At 55.1% G+C, this 16,069-nt stretch overlaps 5 protein-coding genes across 5 annotated transcripts; 3 read left to right on the top strand and 2 right to left on the bottom strand.

The window, feature by feature from the left end:
- Window positions 1-1,952: 1,952 nt before the first annotated feature.
- N656DRAFT_844386 (S-adenosyl-L-methionine-dependent methyltransferase) lies at window positions 1,953-3,598 on the top strand. Its single transcript, XM_064819140.1, has 2 exons — window positions 1,953-2,964; window positions 3,023-3,598. Exons 1-2 carry the CDS (start codon window positions 2,223-2,225, stop codon window positions 3,190-3,192), a joined length of 912 nt encoding a protein of 303 aa, XP_064671046.1. The 5' UTR covers window positions 1,953-2,222; the 3' UTR covers window positions 3,193-3,598.
- Window positions 3,599-6,705: 3,107 nt separating this feature from the next.
- On the top strand, window positions 6,706-8,296 carry N656DRAFT_836386 (sphingolipid delta4-desaturase). The gene is made up of 3 exons (XM_064818777.1): window positions 6,706-7,036; window positions 7,099-7,377; window positions 7,441-8,296. The coding sequence occupies exons 1-3, from the start codon at window positions 6,848-6,850 to the stop codon at window positions 8,137-8,139; spliced, it is 1,167 nt and encodes a 388-aa protein (XP_064671045.1). The 5' UTR covers window positions 6,706-6,847; the 3' UTR covers window positions 8,140-8,296.
- An 805-nt stretch (window positions 8,297-9,101) lies between these two features.
- On the bottom strand, window positions 9,102-9,694 carry N656DRAFT_619861 (uncharacterized protein). The gene has a single exon (XM_064810337.1). The coding sequence runs from the start codon at window positions 9,621-9,623 to the stop codon at window positions 9,312-9,314; it is 312 nt and encodes a 103-aa protein (XP_064671044.1). The 5' UTR covers window positions 9,624-9,694; the 3' UTR covers window positions 9,102-9,311.
- A 234-nt stretch (window positions 9,695-9,928) lies between these two features.
- Window positions 9,929-12,763, bottom strand: N656DRAFT_767798 (uncharacterized protein; the record flags this gene model as incomplete). The annotated part of the gene is made up of 2 exons (XM_064813582.1): window positions 9,929-11,379; window positions 11,593-12,763. The coding sequence occupies 2 exons, from the start codon at window positions 12,761-12,763 to the stop codon at window positions 9,929-9,931; spliced, it is 2,622 nt and encodes an 873-aa protein (XP_064671043.1).
- A 1,868-nt stretch (window positions 12,764-14,631) lies between these two features.
- On the top strand, window positions 14,632-15,571 carry N656DRAFT_620293 (uncharacterized protein). Its single transcript, XM_064810338.1, has 2 exons — window positions 14,632-14,804; window positions 14,904-15,571. The coding sequence occupies exons 1-2, from the start codon at window positions 14,800-14,802 to the stop codon at window positions 15,466-15,468; spliced, it is 570 nt and encodes a 189-aa protein (XP_064671042.1). The 5' UTR covers window positions 14,632-14,799; the 3' UTR covers window positions 15,469-15,571.
- The last annotated feature ends 498 nt before the right edge of the window (window positions 15,572-16,069 follow it).

The following is a 16,069-nucleotide window of genomic DNA, read 5'->3' as shown; positions in this document are numbered from 1 at the left end:
TACCATAGCTGGATAGACACCCATCCGTGAATTCTCAGACGTCTAAGACAGTTGTATATTGACCCACAAGCTCTTTATACAATCCCCATTTACTCCAATTCAACGCCGCCGCCGTCATAACTCCTCATGCACATGCTCCCCGTTGGCAGCAGCAGCCCCAGCCCCCGGCTGTTCGGGCCTCCCGCTGTCCTTTTGCAAATCCACCCCCTTCTTTGCCCGCCACTTCTGGAACAGCGCCCACAGCTCCTTTTCCATGCCGCTCTCCATCTGGTCGGGCAACACCACGGTATACTCGACGTACAAGTTCCCAAACTCGGTCTTGTGGTACACGTCGTCGCCGTCCTCGTGCCACTTGGGCATGCCCTCCCCCGGGACGGTCTCGACGTGGTTGGGCTGCACCACCTCGCCGCGCTTGCGGCCCAGGCGCACGACGTGGCCGTCGAGGTGCGTCAGGTTGCGCGTCCAGTCGCCCATGAGCGCCTCGCGCAGCGAGAGCACCTCGCGCCAAAACAGGTCGTCGCCCTTGCGCCGGAAGAAGACGCCGTCGACGCGGTCCGGGTTGTCTTCGTCTAGGGAAGGGGGCTTCTCGTTGAGCTCGACAATCAGGTCACCCGCGACCCAGTCCGGGCTGGCGTCAGCCTCGTTCTCGTAGGCGATGCGCGTGCCGGGAGCCATCCCCCGCTGGATGGTCAGCGAGACTGTTGTCGGCTTGCGCACGACGCGCTCGCCCTGGCAGACGGGACAGCGGTGCTTGATGGTCTTCCCGCGCCCGCCGCACGCGTCGCACTGCATCTGCACGTGCGTGATCATGCCGGGCGCAAACTGGGAGCGCACCATGCGGCTGCCTTTGCCGCCGCAGACGTGGCACGTGTCGACGACGCCGTCGGCGGCGCCGGTCCCGCCGCACTCCTCGCAGATCTGCTGCTTGTCCCACTGGAATTCGGTCGTGTGGCCGTTGTAAAAGTCACGCAGCGAGATGGAGACTTTCACCTCGACGTTGTGGCCCCGGCGCTGGCCCTGGCTGCCAAAGTGGCCGCCGCCGCCAAAGAAGCGGCTAAACAGGTCGAACGGGTCGTGCGTCTGGAACCCCCCGCCCTGCTTGTGCTGCTTCAGCCCTTCGTGGCCGTACTGGTCGTAGATCTGCCGGCTCCGGGCATCGCTCAGCGCCTCGTAGGCTTCGGAGACTTGGACGAACTTCTCGTGGGCTGTCGAATCGTTCCTGAAAGTCGGGGGGTTAGTGGCGTCGCGGCGGGCCAGGGGACAGAAGGACCCACGGATTCTTGTCAGGGTGGTATTTCTTGCTTAGTTTCCTGTAGGCCGACTTGATCTGCTTGTCGCTGGCTTGTTTGTCGATGCCGAGGACCTGGACGAGGTAGTCATGTCAGCTCACGCTCACGGTGTAAGGCAAGCGAATAAGGAGGATCCGGTCGCACTTTGTAGTAGTCCTCGGCGCAATAGGCAAACTGCGCCAATGCCAACAGAGGTAGTAAAATAGCCTTGCAGAACCTCATGATGCCCGTCCGTCTCGAGCTGGGCCGCTACGGCCAAGCTGTCCACTTGCGATCTTCAGATGTCAATTGCTTGCGACGGAGTGCGCCGCGACAAAATGTAAATATAGTACGAAGTAGGTCAATGTAATCACAAAGGAGCGACGAGGTTTGCAAAGACGAGAATTGACGGGGCGGCGGACGAGGACGAGGACGAGGACGAGCCAACAAAGCGTCGTTTGCTGGTTAGGAAAGGCGATTGGGAAGCAGACTTACACGCAAACCATACCAGCCCGCCTTCACAAGCAACACTCCAGGACTCGAGAAGTAGCAACCAGCCAGCGTGGCCCTATCGTGGTATTTCGATTGGTTACCAGCGGTCTCCGCAAATGCCAAGGAATCTTATCAATTGACTTGGTTGTATCAGTATCTGCTGATTACCCTAACCCTCCTTTACCTCCGGTTGCCCTCTCCAATCCACAAACATCTACCCCTGACCAATCCGGTAGTCGATCACTTACACACGGGAGTTGACGGGACCGAGTCGAGCCTTGGAGCGAGTATATATACTGGCAAAGCCCTGCCCCTATCCTTCTTTCCCTTCCCCTGCCATTTCTTCTCCGTCTTTCTCCTCCCAGCATCTCATCTCTTCCCAAGATTTCCCCTTCCCCTGAGCAAGTCTCCGTGACTCCACAACTATCCTCCTCCCATTGTCCAAACTCTCCGACCAGGAAAATGGCAAACTCCTCCTCACCAACACCACCACCGCCGCAGCAGCAACAGCAGCAACAACAACAATCCCTCATCTCCCGCATCACCACCCCCCTCATCTTCTTCACCTACCCCTGGCGATTCATGTTCCTCTCCCTCTCCTTCCTTCCCAGCACCATCCTCTCCCTCCTCACCACCTTCAACCTCACCCCGCTCTTCTCCTGGAATCAGTTCCAACCCCTCTGGTTCGGCCGCTTCTGGGCCCACGCAGGACCTCTCGTCCGCCAAGAAGCCGAAGAAAACGTCGTGCCCCTTTTAGCAGGGCACATCTCACACGGCCAGCTCCTCCCCGCACCAGCCCACCCCGCCTTATCAGGCACCGTTCTCGAGATCGGCCCCGGATCAGGCATGTGGGTGTCACTCTTCTCACCTACAACCACAGCGGGCCAGGGCCAAGTGCGACGCATCTACGGGGTCGAGCCCAACGCGGCCGTGCACGGGCTGCTGCAGAGTCAAATCGATGCCGCGGGCCTGCGCGACGTCTACGAGATTGTGCCTGTGGGGATTCAGGATTTGGCCAGGTTCGGCCGTGTTGAAAGGGGGAGTGTTGATTGTATTGTGACGGTGCTTTGTCTCTGCAGTATTCCCGATCCAAAGGCGAATATTGCTGAGTTGTATGGCTATCTCAAGCCTGGGGGGCGATGGTATGTCTACGAGCACGTCAGGTGCTGGCGCTCACAAGGCTGGTGGATGCGGTTCTATCAAGGTTGGTTTCTTTCAACTCCCTTGGACCAAGGCTTCGATTGCTGACTGTGACTTATTAGCTTTCCTGAACTACTTTTGGCCGCTCTGCATCGGAGGCTGTCAAATGTGCCGCGACACGTCAACGTGGCTCAGGGAGGCCGGCCCGTGGACTGACATCGATCTCGCTTCGCCGCCCAAGGAGGAGTGGTACTTTACCATGCCTCATATCATTGGCGTTTTGACTAAATAAAGTTAATAAACCCGCTGCCATCTCTAGAGGACCCTCAATGGCACTCAGCTGTTCAAGTGATCCAATCATAGGATCCATAGCTTCTGAAAATCCCGTCTTGGGATCATGTCAATTGTTGACTCTGGGTCGGTCTGGCTATCTACACCCTAACTCTCTGCCTCTATCCATCCCGCCCTGTTCACAAAAGACAAAGCTTTCAGAAATTGACAGCCCAAAGATCATCGACCAGGTAGATGATGCATGGCTCGCCAAAGACCAAAGATTCGCACAACTCTCCCAAAAGATAGCCAGCCAGTGTTCCTAAGTATCCATCTACCAACCGCCTTCGGCGCTGTCGACCGGAGCAGGGGCCCAGTCACCATCACCGCCATTGGCAGTCGGCGAAGAAGCCCAGCCGCTGGTATCGCCAGTCGTGAAATTGTCATTGTGGCCGGCGCCATTTTCAAAGCCCTCGTCGCCTTCACCTTCAGGAGCAGGGTTCGGGCACTTCGATGCGTAATGGCCAAACTGCTGGCAATTGTTGCACTTGACGCGGTCCACTGTCGAGCGGTTAGCATACGGCCGTCGACCTCGACGAAATAAAACTCACTGTTGCGAGGTTGAGGGCATTCCTTGCTCATGTGTCCGTATTCGTCACAGTTACGGCATTGGATGTTGGCAACGTTAACAGGCTCAGTGCAATCGCGGGCTAGGTGTCCCTCCTGTCCACAGTTGCGACATCCACGGTTGCCACCACCCGTGGGGCAGTCGCGGGCCATATGGCCAACTTGAGCCTGTTAGCACCTACAGTAGTTCGCGAGCTAGATGGAAGAACAATCAACCTACCCTCATTACACTTGCGGCATTCAACCTCTGGCTTGTCAGGGCAATCGATAGCTTGATGTCCGGATTTGCTGCGGAAATGTTAACTCTCTTCCTACATATCGACGAACTAGGACTCACCCGCAAGTCTTGCAAGCCCATTTGTCAATGCGAGGCATCGGACCTGTGCTGTTAGCTACATGTTTTCAACAGACCGGCAATGGACAACTCACAATCGCGCACGCGATGGCCGGTCTGGTCGCAGTTGTAGCACTTGATGTCCTGGACGACGACGTCCCTTTTCTCCTGTTTACAGTGCTTGGCGATATGACCGAGCTCATTGCAGTTTCTGCACTTGGGCAGGCTTCCAGCAGTAACCTCTCCGGCATCCTTCAGTCGCTCAATGTTCTCATCCATGTCGTTGGGCCAGAGCTCACGATCGCGCGGGCGGGGTGGGTTCCACTGGAAGCGATACGTGACGGTATACTTCTTGCCCAGGTTTCCCTGGAGATCCATGTTGGTGAGGGTCGCAGCCAGGGATGGCTTCTCGATGGCGATAAGCCACAGCCCAATGTCCTGAGCGCGGAAGGCTTCCTCCAGCTCCGAATACGTCGTCTCGGGCAACGACTTGACGTAGATCTGGATGGCTTCCTTGATGTCATCAATGTCGCGCTCCTCCACAGCGCGCTTGATCATGTCCCAGGCCTCCTCGGGGGTCTTGTCGGGGAGGTGGCTGCGGTCGATCTTGCGAGCAGCCTCGCACTTGCTCGCCGTGTGGCCTAGGGTTTGCCAAATGATCAGTATCTTCCCTTGCAGCGAAACGTCAGAAAGGGTATACTTACCTTCCTCGCCGCAATTCTTGCATGTGGGGAGGACCACAGGCTCCGGACACTCCTGCTTCACATGTCTGCAGCCTCGTCTCAGCCACGCTCCGGTCATCAACAAATACAATAGACAAAGAGTCTTACCCAGCCTCGCCGCAGTTGAAACACTTGCGCTCGACGATCGGTTTCTCGCAATCGGCCTTGTTGTGTCTACAGCGTCATTTCAGCTACGCTTTGGTCATCGACAGATACAAGGATGGGAGTGTCTTACCCAGGCTCACCGCAATTGTAGCACTTGCGGTCATTGATTGGCTTCTCGCCGGCATCTTCAAAGTTGTCGTGGGCAGTGTCCATGGCGGCACCGAAATCGTCATTGAAGCCATGATTGCCATCATTGGCAGTGTCACCGTTGCCCCAAGGCATCGTGCCAGTGTCAGTGGTACCCCAGCCGGGGTCGTTGTTGTTCCAGTCGGACATTTTGAGCTTTTGGGAGACGTCTGATACCGGTAGGTCAGCAAGAAACCCAGAAGAAAACGAAGGAGGACCTGTGAGGTGAAGAAAGCAGTGATATGACCGAAAAAAAGGAGCATGACAGAGGATAGATGCCGTGTTTCGATCGATTCTTCTGTTCTTCCGCTCAAGAAACGACTCGTCTGCCTACCCGTGGGAAGAAGGAAGGGAAGGGAGGGAAGGATGCCGTGTTTGGTCGATTCTGCGACTTAAAAACGACTCGACTGCGTCTGCTCATGAAAGGAAAGAAGAAGAGGAAAGGAAAGAGGCGGCATCAGCACCCGAATCTCCTTACCTTTCCGAGGAGATGGAAAGAGAGCGAGCTCCAGGCTGATGGAAATTCGATCAACAAATATTTTCCTCTGCGAGCCGCGCTTGCGGCGGTGATGATGGGCAATGGAAGTAGAGAACAATGGCACTGATGCTGGCGACGGAGAAGAAGAAGACTCGCTTACCTGTTGGAGATGACGCGATACTTCAAGCTGGAAGCTGCAGTACAAGGTCCCAGAGTTGTTGGAGGAAAAGATCTGGGGAGGAAAGGTAACGAGAAGGGGGCTTAGTCGTGATCATTCGCCGAGCTTTTCGTCGATGCCTGTCGATACCCAAAGTCGGGAAGGAGCATGCGGGTCAGGCACAAGGGCCATAGTCGACACGTCGACGGGAAGGCGCAAGCGGGTAGGCCGGTAGTATCTTATTCATCACAAAAAGAGAACGCAGCATCACGACGTTGATGGCGATGTCTTGGGATGGTGGTGATGTTCTGTCGCAGGTTGACAAGGGCTGACAAGGGGAAAAGGGGTAATATTATGTCAACATTCATTCAGGGGTGACAATGAGAGTCCGTGTGAGGACGTTTGTTGCACGGACACTTCCAACCCATCTGCTGCGGTGGTTCTTAGGCTCTTTCTAAGGGTTCTTCTACGGAGTAATGTGGGATTTACAGTCAATGAATCCCGGAGACTTGCGCTGGCTAGAAGCAGGAGCATAATGATTAGAGATGGCCTTATGTTCCAGTGAGGACTTGGTGAATTGGGAGGGCTTGCCATGATCAACAAAAGCTTCAACACAGGATCCCTGAGGTAACTGGAACTGCGCGCCAACATATGCGGTGGTGGTGACTTAGACTTGTTTGTATATGAGGCTGGTAGAGCTTGAGTTAACACTTTCAATTCACATGGATGCAGCAGTCAACTGGAGAACCGGCGCTTGAAATTGAGACCCAGGCCAACTGCCATGATGAATGTCGAAAAGAGGGAGCGTGGCACGATTCTTGCAGCGGACAGACCACTTGGGAAGGATTCTGGAATGATGCTGGACACCTCGCCCCTTTGAGTACGCGTAACTCAGCTTGAAGTCGTTGCGACGCACAGTGTGTACTGTGCTAAGCCAACGAAAACTCCGACGTCCCCTGATCGCTGAGTCGGCCCCGCTTGCCAAGGGACGCTCCTGTCAAACGTGAATATCTTGCCCGAGCCAAACCTTTGGCCTCCGTCAAATTCTAGGCCAGTTCAGAAATCGCCATGGCTCGCACGGCGTCAGCGACGGCCAACGGCCGCTCCCAGGCAAAGGAACCCGCCGTAAATGGCAATTCCTGTTCCGACGGCGCCGCTGCCGACCCTGACGACGCAAAGTATCGCGACTTCTTCTGGACCTATACCGAGGAGCCGCACCGCACAAGACGGCTAGCCATCATCAAGGCGCACCCAGAAGTGAGTCGGGCCTATTGTTGCGATTATCCTTGGCCGAATTGATCTGACCAGCTCCCCTCCAGGTCACCAAACTCTGCGGCCCTGAGCCTCTGACAAAATATGTTGTTGCTGGTGTTGTCGCTTTACAAGTATTGCTCGCCCACCTCCTGCGGGACACACCCTTTTGGTCATGGAAGTTTTGGGCCGTCGCCTACGTCTTCGGCGCTACGTCGAACCAGAACCTCTTCCTGGCCATTCACGAGATCTCCCACAATCTCGCTTTCAGGTCACCGCTGGCCAACAGGCTCTTCGCCGTGTTTGCCAATCTGCCCATTGGCGTCCCTTACAGCGCCTCGTTCCGAGTATGTCACACCCACAGTTTACTAGCTATGGGATATCTGACCTGACACTGACATGTGCGCTAGCCCTACCACCTCACCCACCACAAGTCCCTCGGCGTCGATGGGCTAGACACGGACCTCCCCACCGCGCTCGAGGCCGTCTTCTTGGACTCGATCCTCGGCAAGGCGTTTTTCTGCACCTTCCAAATCTTCTTCTATGCCATCCGGCCCATGACAGTCTACCGCGTCCCCTTCACCTGGGTGCACTGGCTCAACCTTAGCGTCCAGCTTGGCTTTGACTACGTGCTCGTGTTCCTTCTCCCGGGCTACTTCGGCGTCAACTCCCTGCTGTATCTCCTGCTCTCCTCCTTCCTTGCCGGTTCCCTACACCCCACGGCGGGCCACTTCATCGCCGAGCACTACGTCTACGAGACAGTCACCCCGACGGCCCGCGACCCAAAGAACAGCATCCCCATACCGGAAACGTTCAGCTACTACGGCCCGCTGAATTTGCTTACCTACAATGTTGGGCTGCACAACGAGCATCACGATTTCCCCGCCATTCCATGGACGCGGCTACCCGTGCTGCACGACATGGCCAAGGAGTTCTACGACGATTTGCCTCAGCACCGGAGCTGGACCTATGTGCTTTGGCGCTTCATCTTTGACGAGCAGGTTGGCCTGAGGTGCCGGGTGAAGCGCAAGCAAGGAGGCCGTGTCGTGGGCGGCGGGACCGTCGTGGCAAGAGTTGCTGACTGGAAGGAGAATGAGATCGAGGCTTAGACGGGTGGGAAGCTGCGGTAAATCTTTTTTTGGCTGAGCTCTCAGATACCCCTTAGATTTGGCATCTTGGGAGGGGCGCCCCGAGTTTTGGATTAGATAATCGTATATAATGTTGACTGCGTTCTGGTAAATAAACATCAACGCTAACTATGCGCCCATATCACCACCACCGTAGCAGTAATAATGGCACTTCTCTAAGACAGCAATGGCAGTAGGAATCTTGAATTCATTCTCGTCCACCATTCACACCATTTTAAAAGACACTAGACACATAAACAGTACGCTTAAAGTTCAACCATATCGTAACAATCATCAGACCAAGTCTCTCTTCCGCTTCATAGCACATGAGGCTCATCGTACCTGTCCTTTTTTACTCCAGCCCGAAACACCGTAAAACAACAAATATAGGCGGATATACAAGTAGAGAGGCGGGTGATAGGCGTGAGAATAGACAGATAATAATCTAGACAGAATGATAAATAACCGGCGGGAAGACGGGAAGCGAAGAGGGTCTGTCTGGTGCTGCCCTGCCTTCTTCATCCGCTTCAAGTTGTCAGCCCGACCGACCCCCTTCGCCTCGACCACAACAATCTGTCCAAAACAACAACAACAACAACACCTGTCTGAATCTCCCGCTAGCATCCCCAACCAACCTTGAAGGTGGTAGCTACCATTCCATTCCCCGATCCTGACCCGCTGGGAAAAGAAAGCCCCTTCTCTTCTCGAGTGCCCATCCATTCCATTCCATTCCATTCCCTCACTTGTATCACATCACGATAACCATTCCAGCTTTGAGGGTCTTTGCAAAAACTATAGTACAAGTACCAACATACCCATACCAAACCGGACCTACAATAGGTAGAAAAAGACGAGTACAAACAGATCCCAGCCAACGGGAACTGACGGGGTAGCTGGATAGGTTATCAATACCGGGTTACCCCTAGATAGGTACATCTCTTTTGATCAGAATTTCAAAGAAAGCTGGTTGAGCAGAAGGACTCCCAGCAGAAGGGGGTAGGTAGGGACACGCCCTACCCCATAGCAAACAAGTACACCTGAACCGCCGCCATCACCCAAGGTATTCAGTCCTAAGTGACCTGGTGAAGAGGTGAAGGAGCTAGATAACGGAATATCATAAAGCAAGAACTCGCTTCTTGTCTGTCTTCAGCTCTTTATAACATAAAATAAAATAAAGAAAGACACATAATTTTACCCAATCCCAACCTGGACCCAAGCCCAACCCGAATCCCAATCCCAACGCCAGCAAGACCAGCACTTGCTCCTTGCTCCTTGCTCCAGCACCTACTGTACTGTACTGCACTCCAGATTCCATTCCGATCATCATCATCAACCCAGCAAAGTGGGAATAAAAGAAACTTCTTTTTGTTTGTCCATTCCATAATGCCATAACCTAGTTGCCATGCATGCAAAAGGGTGGAGGAGATAGGAAGCAACAATAGAGAAAAGAGGCAAAGAACGCTCATTGACTTGACTGTACAGAGAATAACCCCCCCAACCAGCAGCAATCCCCACCACTCCTGGCGCAGCCCAACCCAAACCCCAACCCAACCCGACCCTGACCCCAGCCGATCCGGGGCAAAAAGCAAAGCAGCAGCAAACCGACCCAATTCCCGGTATCTTTAACAACCAGGGGCAGGTGAAGAAAGCCCAATCGCCGTTTCAGACAAAGGAAAAGGATCCTCTAGTCGCAGGACGCACGCGGGAGCGGAAAGAAATAGAAAAAAGGAGGGGATATCATGCCCGTGCTTCATGAATGAATAGCTAAGTCTTATGCATCAATCGCCAAAGAAATCTTAACCTGCCCGTCGCCTCCACCTCCAGCCGCAGGCTCAGTTGAGTTGGGCTTGATAGCCGGGTCGTTGGCCGCGTTAGGCTTGACGGTGGTCCTGCCGGTAATAGATGCGGTGCGCACGCGCTGGCTGAGAGGGAGGGTGTACTTGAGCACGCCCTTGAGGATGAGCTGGAACTCGTCCTCGAGGATGCGCTCCCACCGCTCCGGCCCGCCGTAGGTGCCGTTGCCGGGGTTCTTGAGGCGGACCTCGCCGCTCGAGTACGAGATGCCCTTGTGGAAGAAGGAACCCTCAAACGACAGGGCGCTGTCGAACCCGGTGATCGTGCCCAGCCGCATGTTAGGCGCCGTATCCGGGTCGTCGGGCAGAGCCTCCTGCGTCTCGATGCCGCCCTCCCCTATCTTGCGGGGCGGCGGCGGTCCCACCTCGCCTGGATGCGTGTGCCGCCACCACTCCGAGTCGGTGCCGGCGTGGGGCGACTTTGCAAAGACCTCGATGTCGGCGGCATCCACCACGACGACAACGACGTTGGGGTTGTGCGCTTTGATTGTGAGATCGAGCATCAGTTCCTGCTGGCTCGCGACGACGTGGTCCATAGACATGAGTTGGATATCCGTGAGGGGTTGCGACGTCGCAAACATAAATCCAATAGCGCCGGAAACCACCAGCAAGAGCATCACAGTTAATACGAGGCAGCTCGCAAACCGATTGAGGACCGAGGGCGGCGAGCGGTATGTCTGCGACTCCATAGAGCGCAACGAGTGCATACCCCTCCGCGCCCTTCCTGGCCGTGGTGACCGTATCGTTGCAGACTGCATCAGAGGCGTTGTCTCGTCGTCAGCGCCGGTCGTTGTATCGTCGAGATCGTAACCCGCCGAGAGATGGGTCCCCCTCTTGCCGTTTGCCGGGTGACCGCGGTTGGCGTACCGAGGGCTTGGAGGGCCCGAGGATTGCCGAGAACCCATGTTTCCCGCGGCGAGCGATGCGCTGAAGGGCGAGTGTTCGGCGAACAAGGAAGGGTGGCCGTTGCCGACTCCGTTGCGGCCCCAGCGACCAAAATGATGATGGTGTCGCGAAGTTCCTCGGGCGGAACCGGCATTGCTTCTCCCGGTGCCCTTACCCTCGTCTTCCACAATGACATTGTCATTAGGCCCGTTGCTGTTGGATGAGTTCACAAACTTCATGCTTTTCTTGACCATCATTGGCGGGCCAGCGCTCTCCATCACGGCATGGATCGAACGCATGCCGCTGCGGTCGATCTGGCTAGCCATCGAGGTAGCGCTCGGCGTCCGCGAGTGGAATCTCGGGGCTCGGTCGCGGCCATCTGGAGGGTTAGAATCGTAGACAAACGTTTCCTCGGAATCCGTCGAGTTAGCTTCCTCCACAGCGCTCGCAACCTTCGCTTCGAAGATGTCGGCTTTGGAGGATGCTACGCGATGTCTAGTCAGTAAGGTGCTCATCTGATATATGTGCAAGCTCTGTCTCCGGGCATTTGCCCAGCGGAAACACGTGTATGCTGCATCATCAAGGTGGTCGTAGTGTTTCGTGGGTGAAACAGACGACTCAGTCACCGAAAAGACTGATCCCATAGACTGATGATGGCGCAATCTGGGATGAAAAGTAGCTGAAGATGGTTGCTCACCATTGCCGGCCGTCACGGTCGGCTGCTTCCGTGTCGACCTCTTCTTGTCCTTCTTAGGCCGAATGGTTTCGGTGCTCGGTTTCGTGCGTAAGCTGGTAGTAGACCCTTGAACTCCCGATGTTGGGGCAAGCGCGGTTTGCGGGATCGACGTCACGGTCTCTGTCTCCACTGTCATGCTCTGCAAAGTGTCACCCGTCTTGGTTTTGGCGACGCCCAACTTGATATTTGTGCTCGACTGCTGCTTCGTCAAGGGTGGCGGCGCACTTGCTGCTCCGCTCCGACGGCTGGCTTTAATGCTACCGTTCTCGCTGCCGCTCTCGTTGTGGATGTTGGGCCCGTCCTTGGAAATTCCAAGGCCGAGATAGTCTCCTTGCGACGTTTCCGAAGCCATGCTATCGTCTAGCCTTTCCCCTACCGATCCCTCTGCCGCTCTCGGGGAATTCATTGGACTGACTTCTTGCACTGTCTCCAACGTCGAGGTGCTCCCGCCTCCTCCTCGAGCCGGCGTCCTCACGCCGGATGGGAGATGGGAGTCATCGGTATCGGTGTCTGATGGAACGTCGGGCGATGGCTGCGGCGGAGTGGCGCGCTGAAGATGGATCAACGGCGCCTCTAAGTCTGCTTTCCTAGGGACGCCGATATTCGGCTTGTGGAGGATCGGCGGTGGGGATCGTAACCTGGGGGAAATAGGCCATCTGGGCGATTCTCGCACATGGTCCATTGAGGTGGGCGACTTGACAGGCGCACCAACATTGGCGCTCGGGTCTGAGACAGACGGCAGGAGGGTAGGGGTATTGGCCGAAGTCAACGTCTTGGATGCTGGTGCTGTAGGCGTGCTGTTTTGTTTCGCCTGTCGCACGGGACTGAGATCTTGAAGGCTGTTTTTCCTCGATCGGATTCCGGCATTCCCTGATACGCTTCGTCTACTGGCAGTCCTCGACAATGGCCTAGTTGGAGAGGGCTCACGCGAAGGGAGCGGCGAGGCGGCGGCGGACGAGGATGCGGAAGTTGCCGTAGTCTGCGAAGCAAGCTTTGACGGCCATGAGTCGGTTCTAGGGGTTATTGTCGCCGAGCTCATAGACGAGTCGCGGGATAGCGTGGGATGCGCATGCTGGCTACCACTAGGGGCCTCCAAGGACGGGCCAGCCGGTATATTTGGTGACTTGTCCATGTCTGCATGCGTCGATTTGCGGGGGTTGATTTGCGGGAGAGGAATGGAGGCTCAATCGCTCCCACACATGCCACGCCTATTCTTAGCTGAGGCGAGAATGGCTGTGGCGCGGGACCCAGTGAATCATGATACCCGACGGGACATGCAATGGGAACTGTCGTGGACCGGGAAGCGGGACAATTAACGAGCGTTGTTAGGCAGTAAGGTAAGTGATGTGTTGGTGTGGTGTCGTCTCGGAGTGAGATTATTTCCAGCGCTCTAACTTTCTCCTTGGACGCTAATGTTAGTGCGCGCAAACGAAGGAGGCCAAGTGAGGAATTGTTGGTGGATCGTAAGTGGACGGATAGAGAGCCGGCGTTATCATGCGACTCTCGTTTGCTGAGGGCAAAGGCAGCCGGTTTGTTGACAGGAAACGGTTGGACAACGCGGGAAAGGGACTCGATGTGCGAAGAGTGGAGCGACAGGAGACGACTTCAACTTGCCTGATGATGTCGTTGGTCCAGCGGGTGCAAGGGTTGTGTGTGTGGTGTACTGACCGTAATTTACCCAACTTTCAGCAGGAAACGTTTAGTATTTTGGTGTAAGCACGTAAGTAACCGCACCAGAACAACAGAGGGGAAAGAGAGTGTGGAGGGAGAGATTTGCTGGCCACCACCGCTTTGAGGCTAGAACACCTGATAATTATCGCATTTGAGCAGGACTGTGCCGTACCAGGCTTTTGGGTGTCCATGGTAAACGGACCCCCTTAAACATTACAAACAGAGACGGCATCCAGAAGCCTTCTACCGGCTTTTCGTCCCCACTTGGGTCCACTGAGTTGAAGAACTCGCGTTCTTCACTTGTACGATACCCCATATCCTGCCCTATCCATAATTCAGAGGTATTCACCTGTCCTGTCCTTCAGGTGATTCCCTAGATCAGACATTTCCATACTGTACAGTACAATCCAAGATACTCCGTAGTCAATTGAGCATCTGTAACTCTCATGACGGCAGAGACGGCAAACCAGCAAGTGGGAGAGCGAGCGAGAGTGAGCAGGAGAAAACGCCCCGGTACCGTTCGCCTCTTTTTGGCCTGCGCCCCTGAGACGCGGCTACATACAATGTGAGTGGGGCAGGTACTTGTATGTACTGTACAAGGAGTGACGGGTGTTTGTCGTATTTTTTGGAGAGCAAAACACAGTACCCATAGGTATCGTCGCCCGACCGGATGTCCTTGGACACCTGGGACAGGCCCAGGGACTCAGGCCCTCAGGGAGACCCAATTCAGAATTTCCATGCTCCCCAGCCCATTCCGAAGAACCGGAACACTTGGAAAGTTTCATGTATCCTGCTGAGTGCTGATAGAGTCTTGAGTGCAGTTCAAGGCGATAACTTACCTTGATTGTGTCCGTTGCTGGGACACACTGCGAGGGACCGCCTGCAATCACAACAGTGTCGGCACTAACAACACGAAATTGACGTAATTGCCAGTCATGACTGTTGAATTTAATCTAAATTGACATCTTTTCACCTCTCCATTGGGATAGGGCTGACGATGACGGTGGCAGCTGTTGAGACAAGAGATCTTTTATCATTCCAGCGTCAGCTTTCCTCACCTTGATTTCGAGGTTCTGGAGAAAGCAGCGATGTGCACAGGTCATGGCTCGCCGTCCTTGCGGGCCGCAGTTGCATGCAAGTTTATGGAAACGGGCCGGCATGGATTTCTAGCTTGATCAAGATACGTACGGAGGGTCCTCCTTTCTTCGGGATTCCCGTCACCGATCGAACAACCACCCCAATTTCATGACGGCGAGAACGAATCCCGCCCAGTTGCAAGAGGTGGACGGTCAGCGACAGCAGCAATTGAATTGATCGCGCGTCGGTTTACTTCGGTTCTGAGGCAACATTCTAGACAATCAGACAACACAAGACATTGAATGAGACGGCGGATCGAAACTTTATCCTCTTTGGTCCCTGCGCTAGCACCACATGGCAGGGCGTTGAATTGTCTCTCATTACCCCACATGCAGCACGATGATCACCAACGGCGTCTAGATGGTGTAGGTTCAGTCTCATCATTTCTCGTCTGAACAAAATGGCCACTGGTCATCATCAGACGACGAGCAATTGCTGTGATCCAGAAGTAATTTACAGTCTAGTACAATACATACCGACCGTTACCAAGCCCCCCAAGGCTCCCAGGCATCAATATTCGATTCGTGGGGTTGCGGTGAGCCTCTTAGAGCCAGCCAAGTGGATGGTGGCGCGGCGGCACATGCAACGCCACAGCCAAATCGTCAGTCGTCACCGGCCCTCCTGTTTCCTGCTTCTCCCACTTCTGAACTCAAAACTGGTACTGGCGCCGCTTGCATTGAATGTGCTCAAGGTCCTGTGATACTTTGCTGCCTGTTGACTACAGTACGCTCAAGGGGTCTATTGATGTTCGGTCGTCGGAGAAATGCCGCATTGAAAGGCTCCAAGGGAACGGAATGCACGGGCGAGACGGGATTTCCGGCCGCGAGCCGACGGTTCCGGCAGGGGCCGAGTTTGCCGCCGTCAGGGGAAGTTGGGAACAGCCGTCCGCCAAGATTGCTAGTGCTCTGTCAGCATCTCAGGAACAGACTTGCGGCTTTTCCTCTTCTTTTCAATCTGTCAATTTATACGGAGGTACTTTTCATAGAATTTCATTTCTTGTCATTTTTATCCTCTCTATTCATTCTTTAACCTCAAGTGATGGCGGTGTCATGGCAACAACGGCGCGAGACCCCTACTCTAACCCTATGTGGCTTAGGCGGGAGGGTTGTGCAATGGCAGAGACAAATCTGGACCCTTTACGGAGTACCAACGGCAGTCTGACACGTGTGAATGTGGAACCAGTTCGTCGCGTCCACTGAGGCCCCGTGATGCGGGATTTCCTCCCTGAGACAATTCACATTGGTCGTAGCAACTCGTCCAGTAACGGTCCAGCACCTTGAGGTGTGCAAGAGAAACGACGGCCAGTCCACAGCAGGGAGAGGGAGATCCTGTCAGTAACTCAAGACACAGGGCTGATGATATGCAACAATCGCAACAAAGAGATATGCGCCTGCCCACGCCGGGTCAGTTCTTCTGGGAGTTGGGACGCATGTTCGACCATGCTTTGAGCATGCAGCCGAGTCACATCCCTAGTGTAGGTAGGTATTTCCAGTCTCTAATCATGCGCAGGAACCCGTAGCTATCACTGGCTGGCGCATCCCCTTTCGGCAACCAAGGGCTTGGTTTCCCTCTTGACTCTTGTTGAACACCCCCCCCCCCCCCCCCCCCCCCCCCCCCCCCCCCCCCCCCC

Source organism: Canariomyces notabilis, assembly GCF_033297395.1.
Source record: "Canariomyces notabilis strain CBS 508.74 unplaced genomic scaffold N656scaffold_8, whole genome shotgun sequence".
NCBI classification, from domain to species: Eukaryota; Fungi; Ascomycota; class Sordariomycetes; order Sordariales; family Chaetomiaceae; genus Canariomyces; species Canariomyces notabilis.
Note: the sequence above shows the minus strand (reverse complement) of the source record. Positions and strands in the feature narration are given on the sequence as shown.

Excerpts from the sequence above, each read along its gene's own strand:
- N656DRAFT_619861 (XM_064810337.1), bottom strand. The coding sequence starts at position 9,623 with ATGAGCGTTCTTTGCCTCTTTTCTCTATTGTTGCTTCCTATCTCCTCC.
- N656DRAFT_844386 (XM_064819140.1), top strand. The coding sequence starts at position 2,223 with ATGGCAAACTCCTCCTCACCAACACCACCACCGCCGCAGCAGCAACAG. Across the intron at positions 2,965-3,022 it reads GTGGATGCGGTTCTATCAAG|CTTTCCTGAACTACTTTTGG; the intron begins GTTGGTTTCTTT and ends GTGACTTATTAG.
- N656DRAFT_836386 (XM_064818777.1), top strand. The coding sequence starts at position 6,848 with ATGGCTCGCACGGCGTCAGCGACGGCCAACGGCCGCTCCCAGGCAAAG. Across the intron at positions 7,037-7,098 it reads TCATCAAGGCGCACCCAGAA|GTCACCAAACTCTGCGGCCC; the intron begins GTGAGTCGGGCC and ends GCTCCCCTCCAG. Across the intron at positions 7,378-7,440 it reads CTTACAGCGCCTCGTTCCGA|CCCTACCACCTCACCCACCA; the intron begins GTATGTCACACC and ends CATGTGCGCTAG.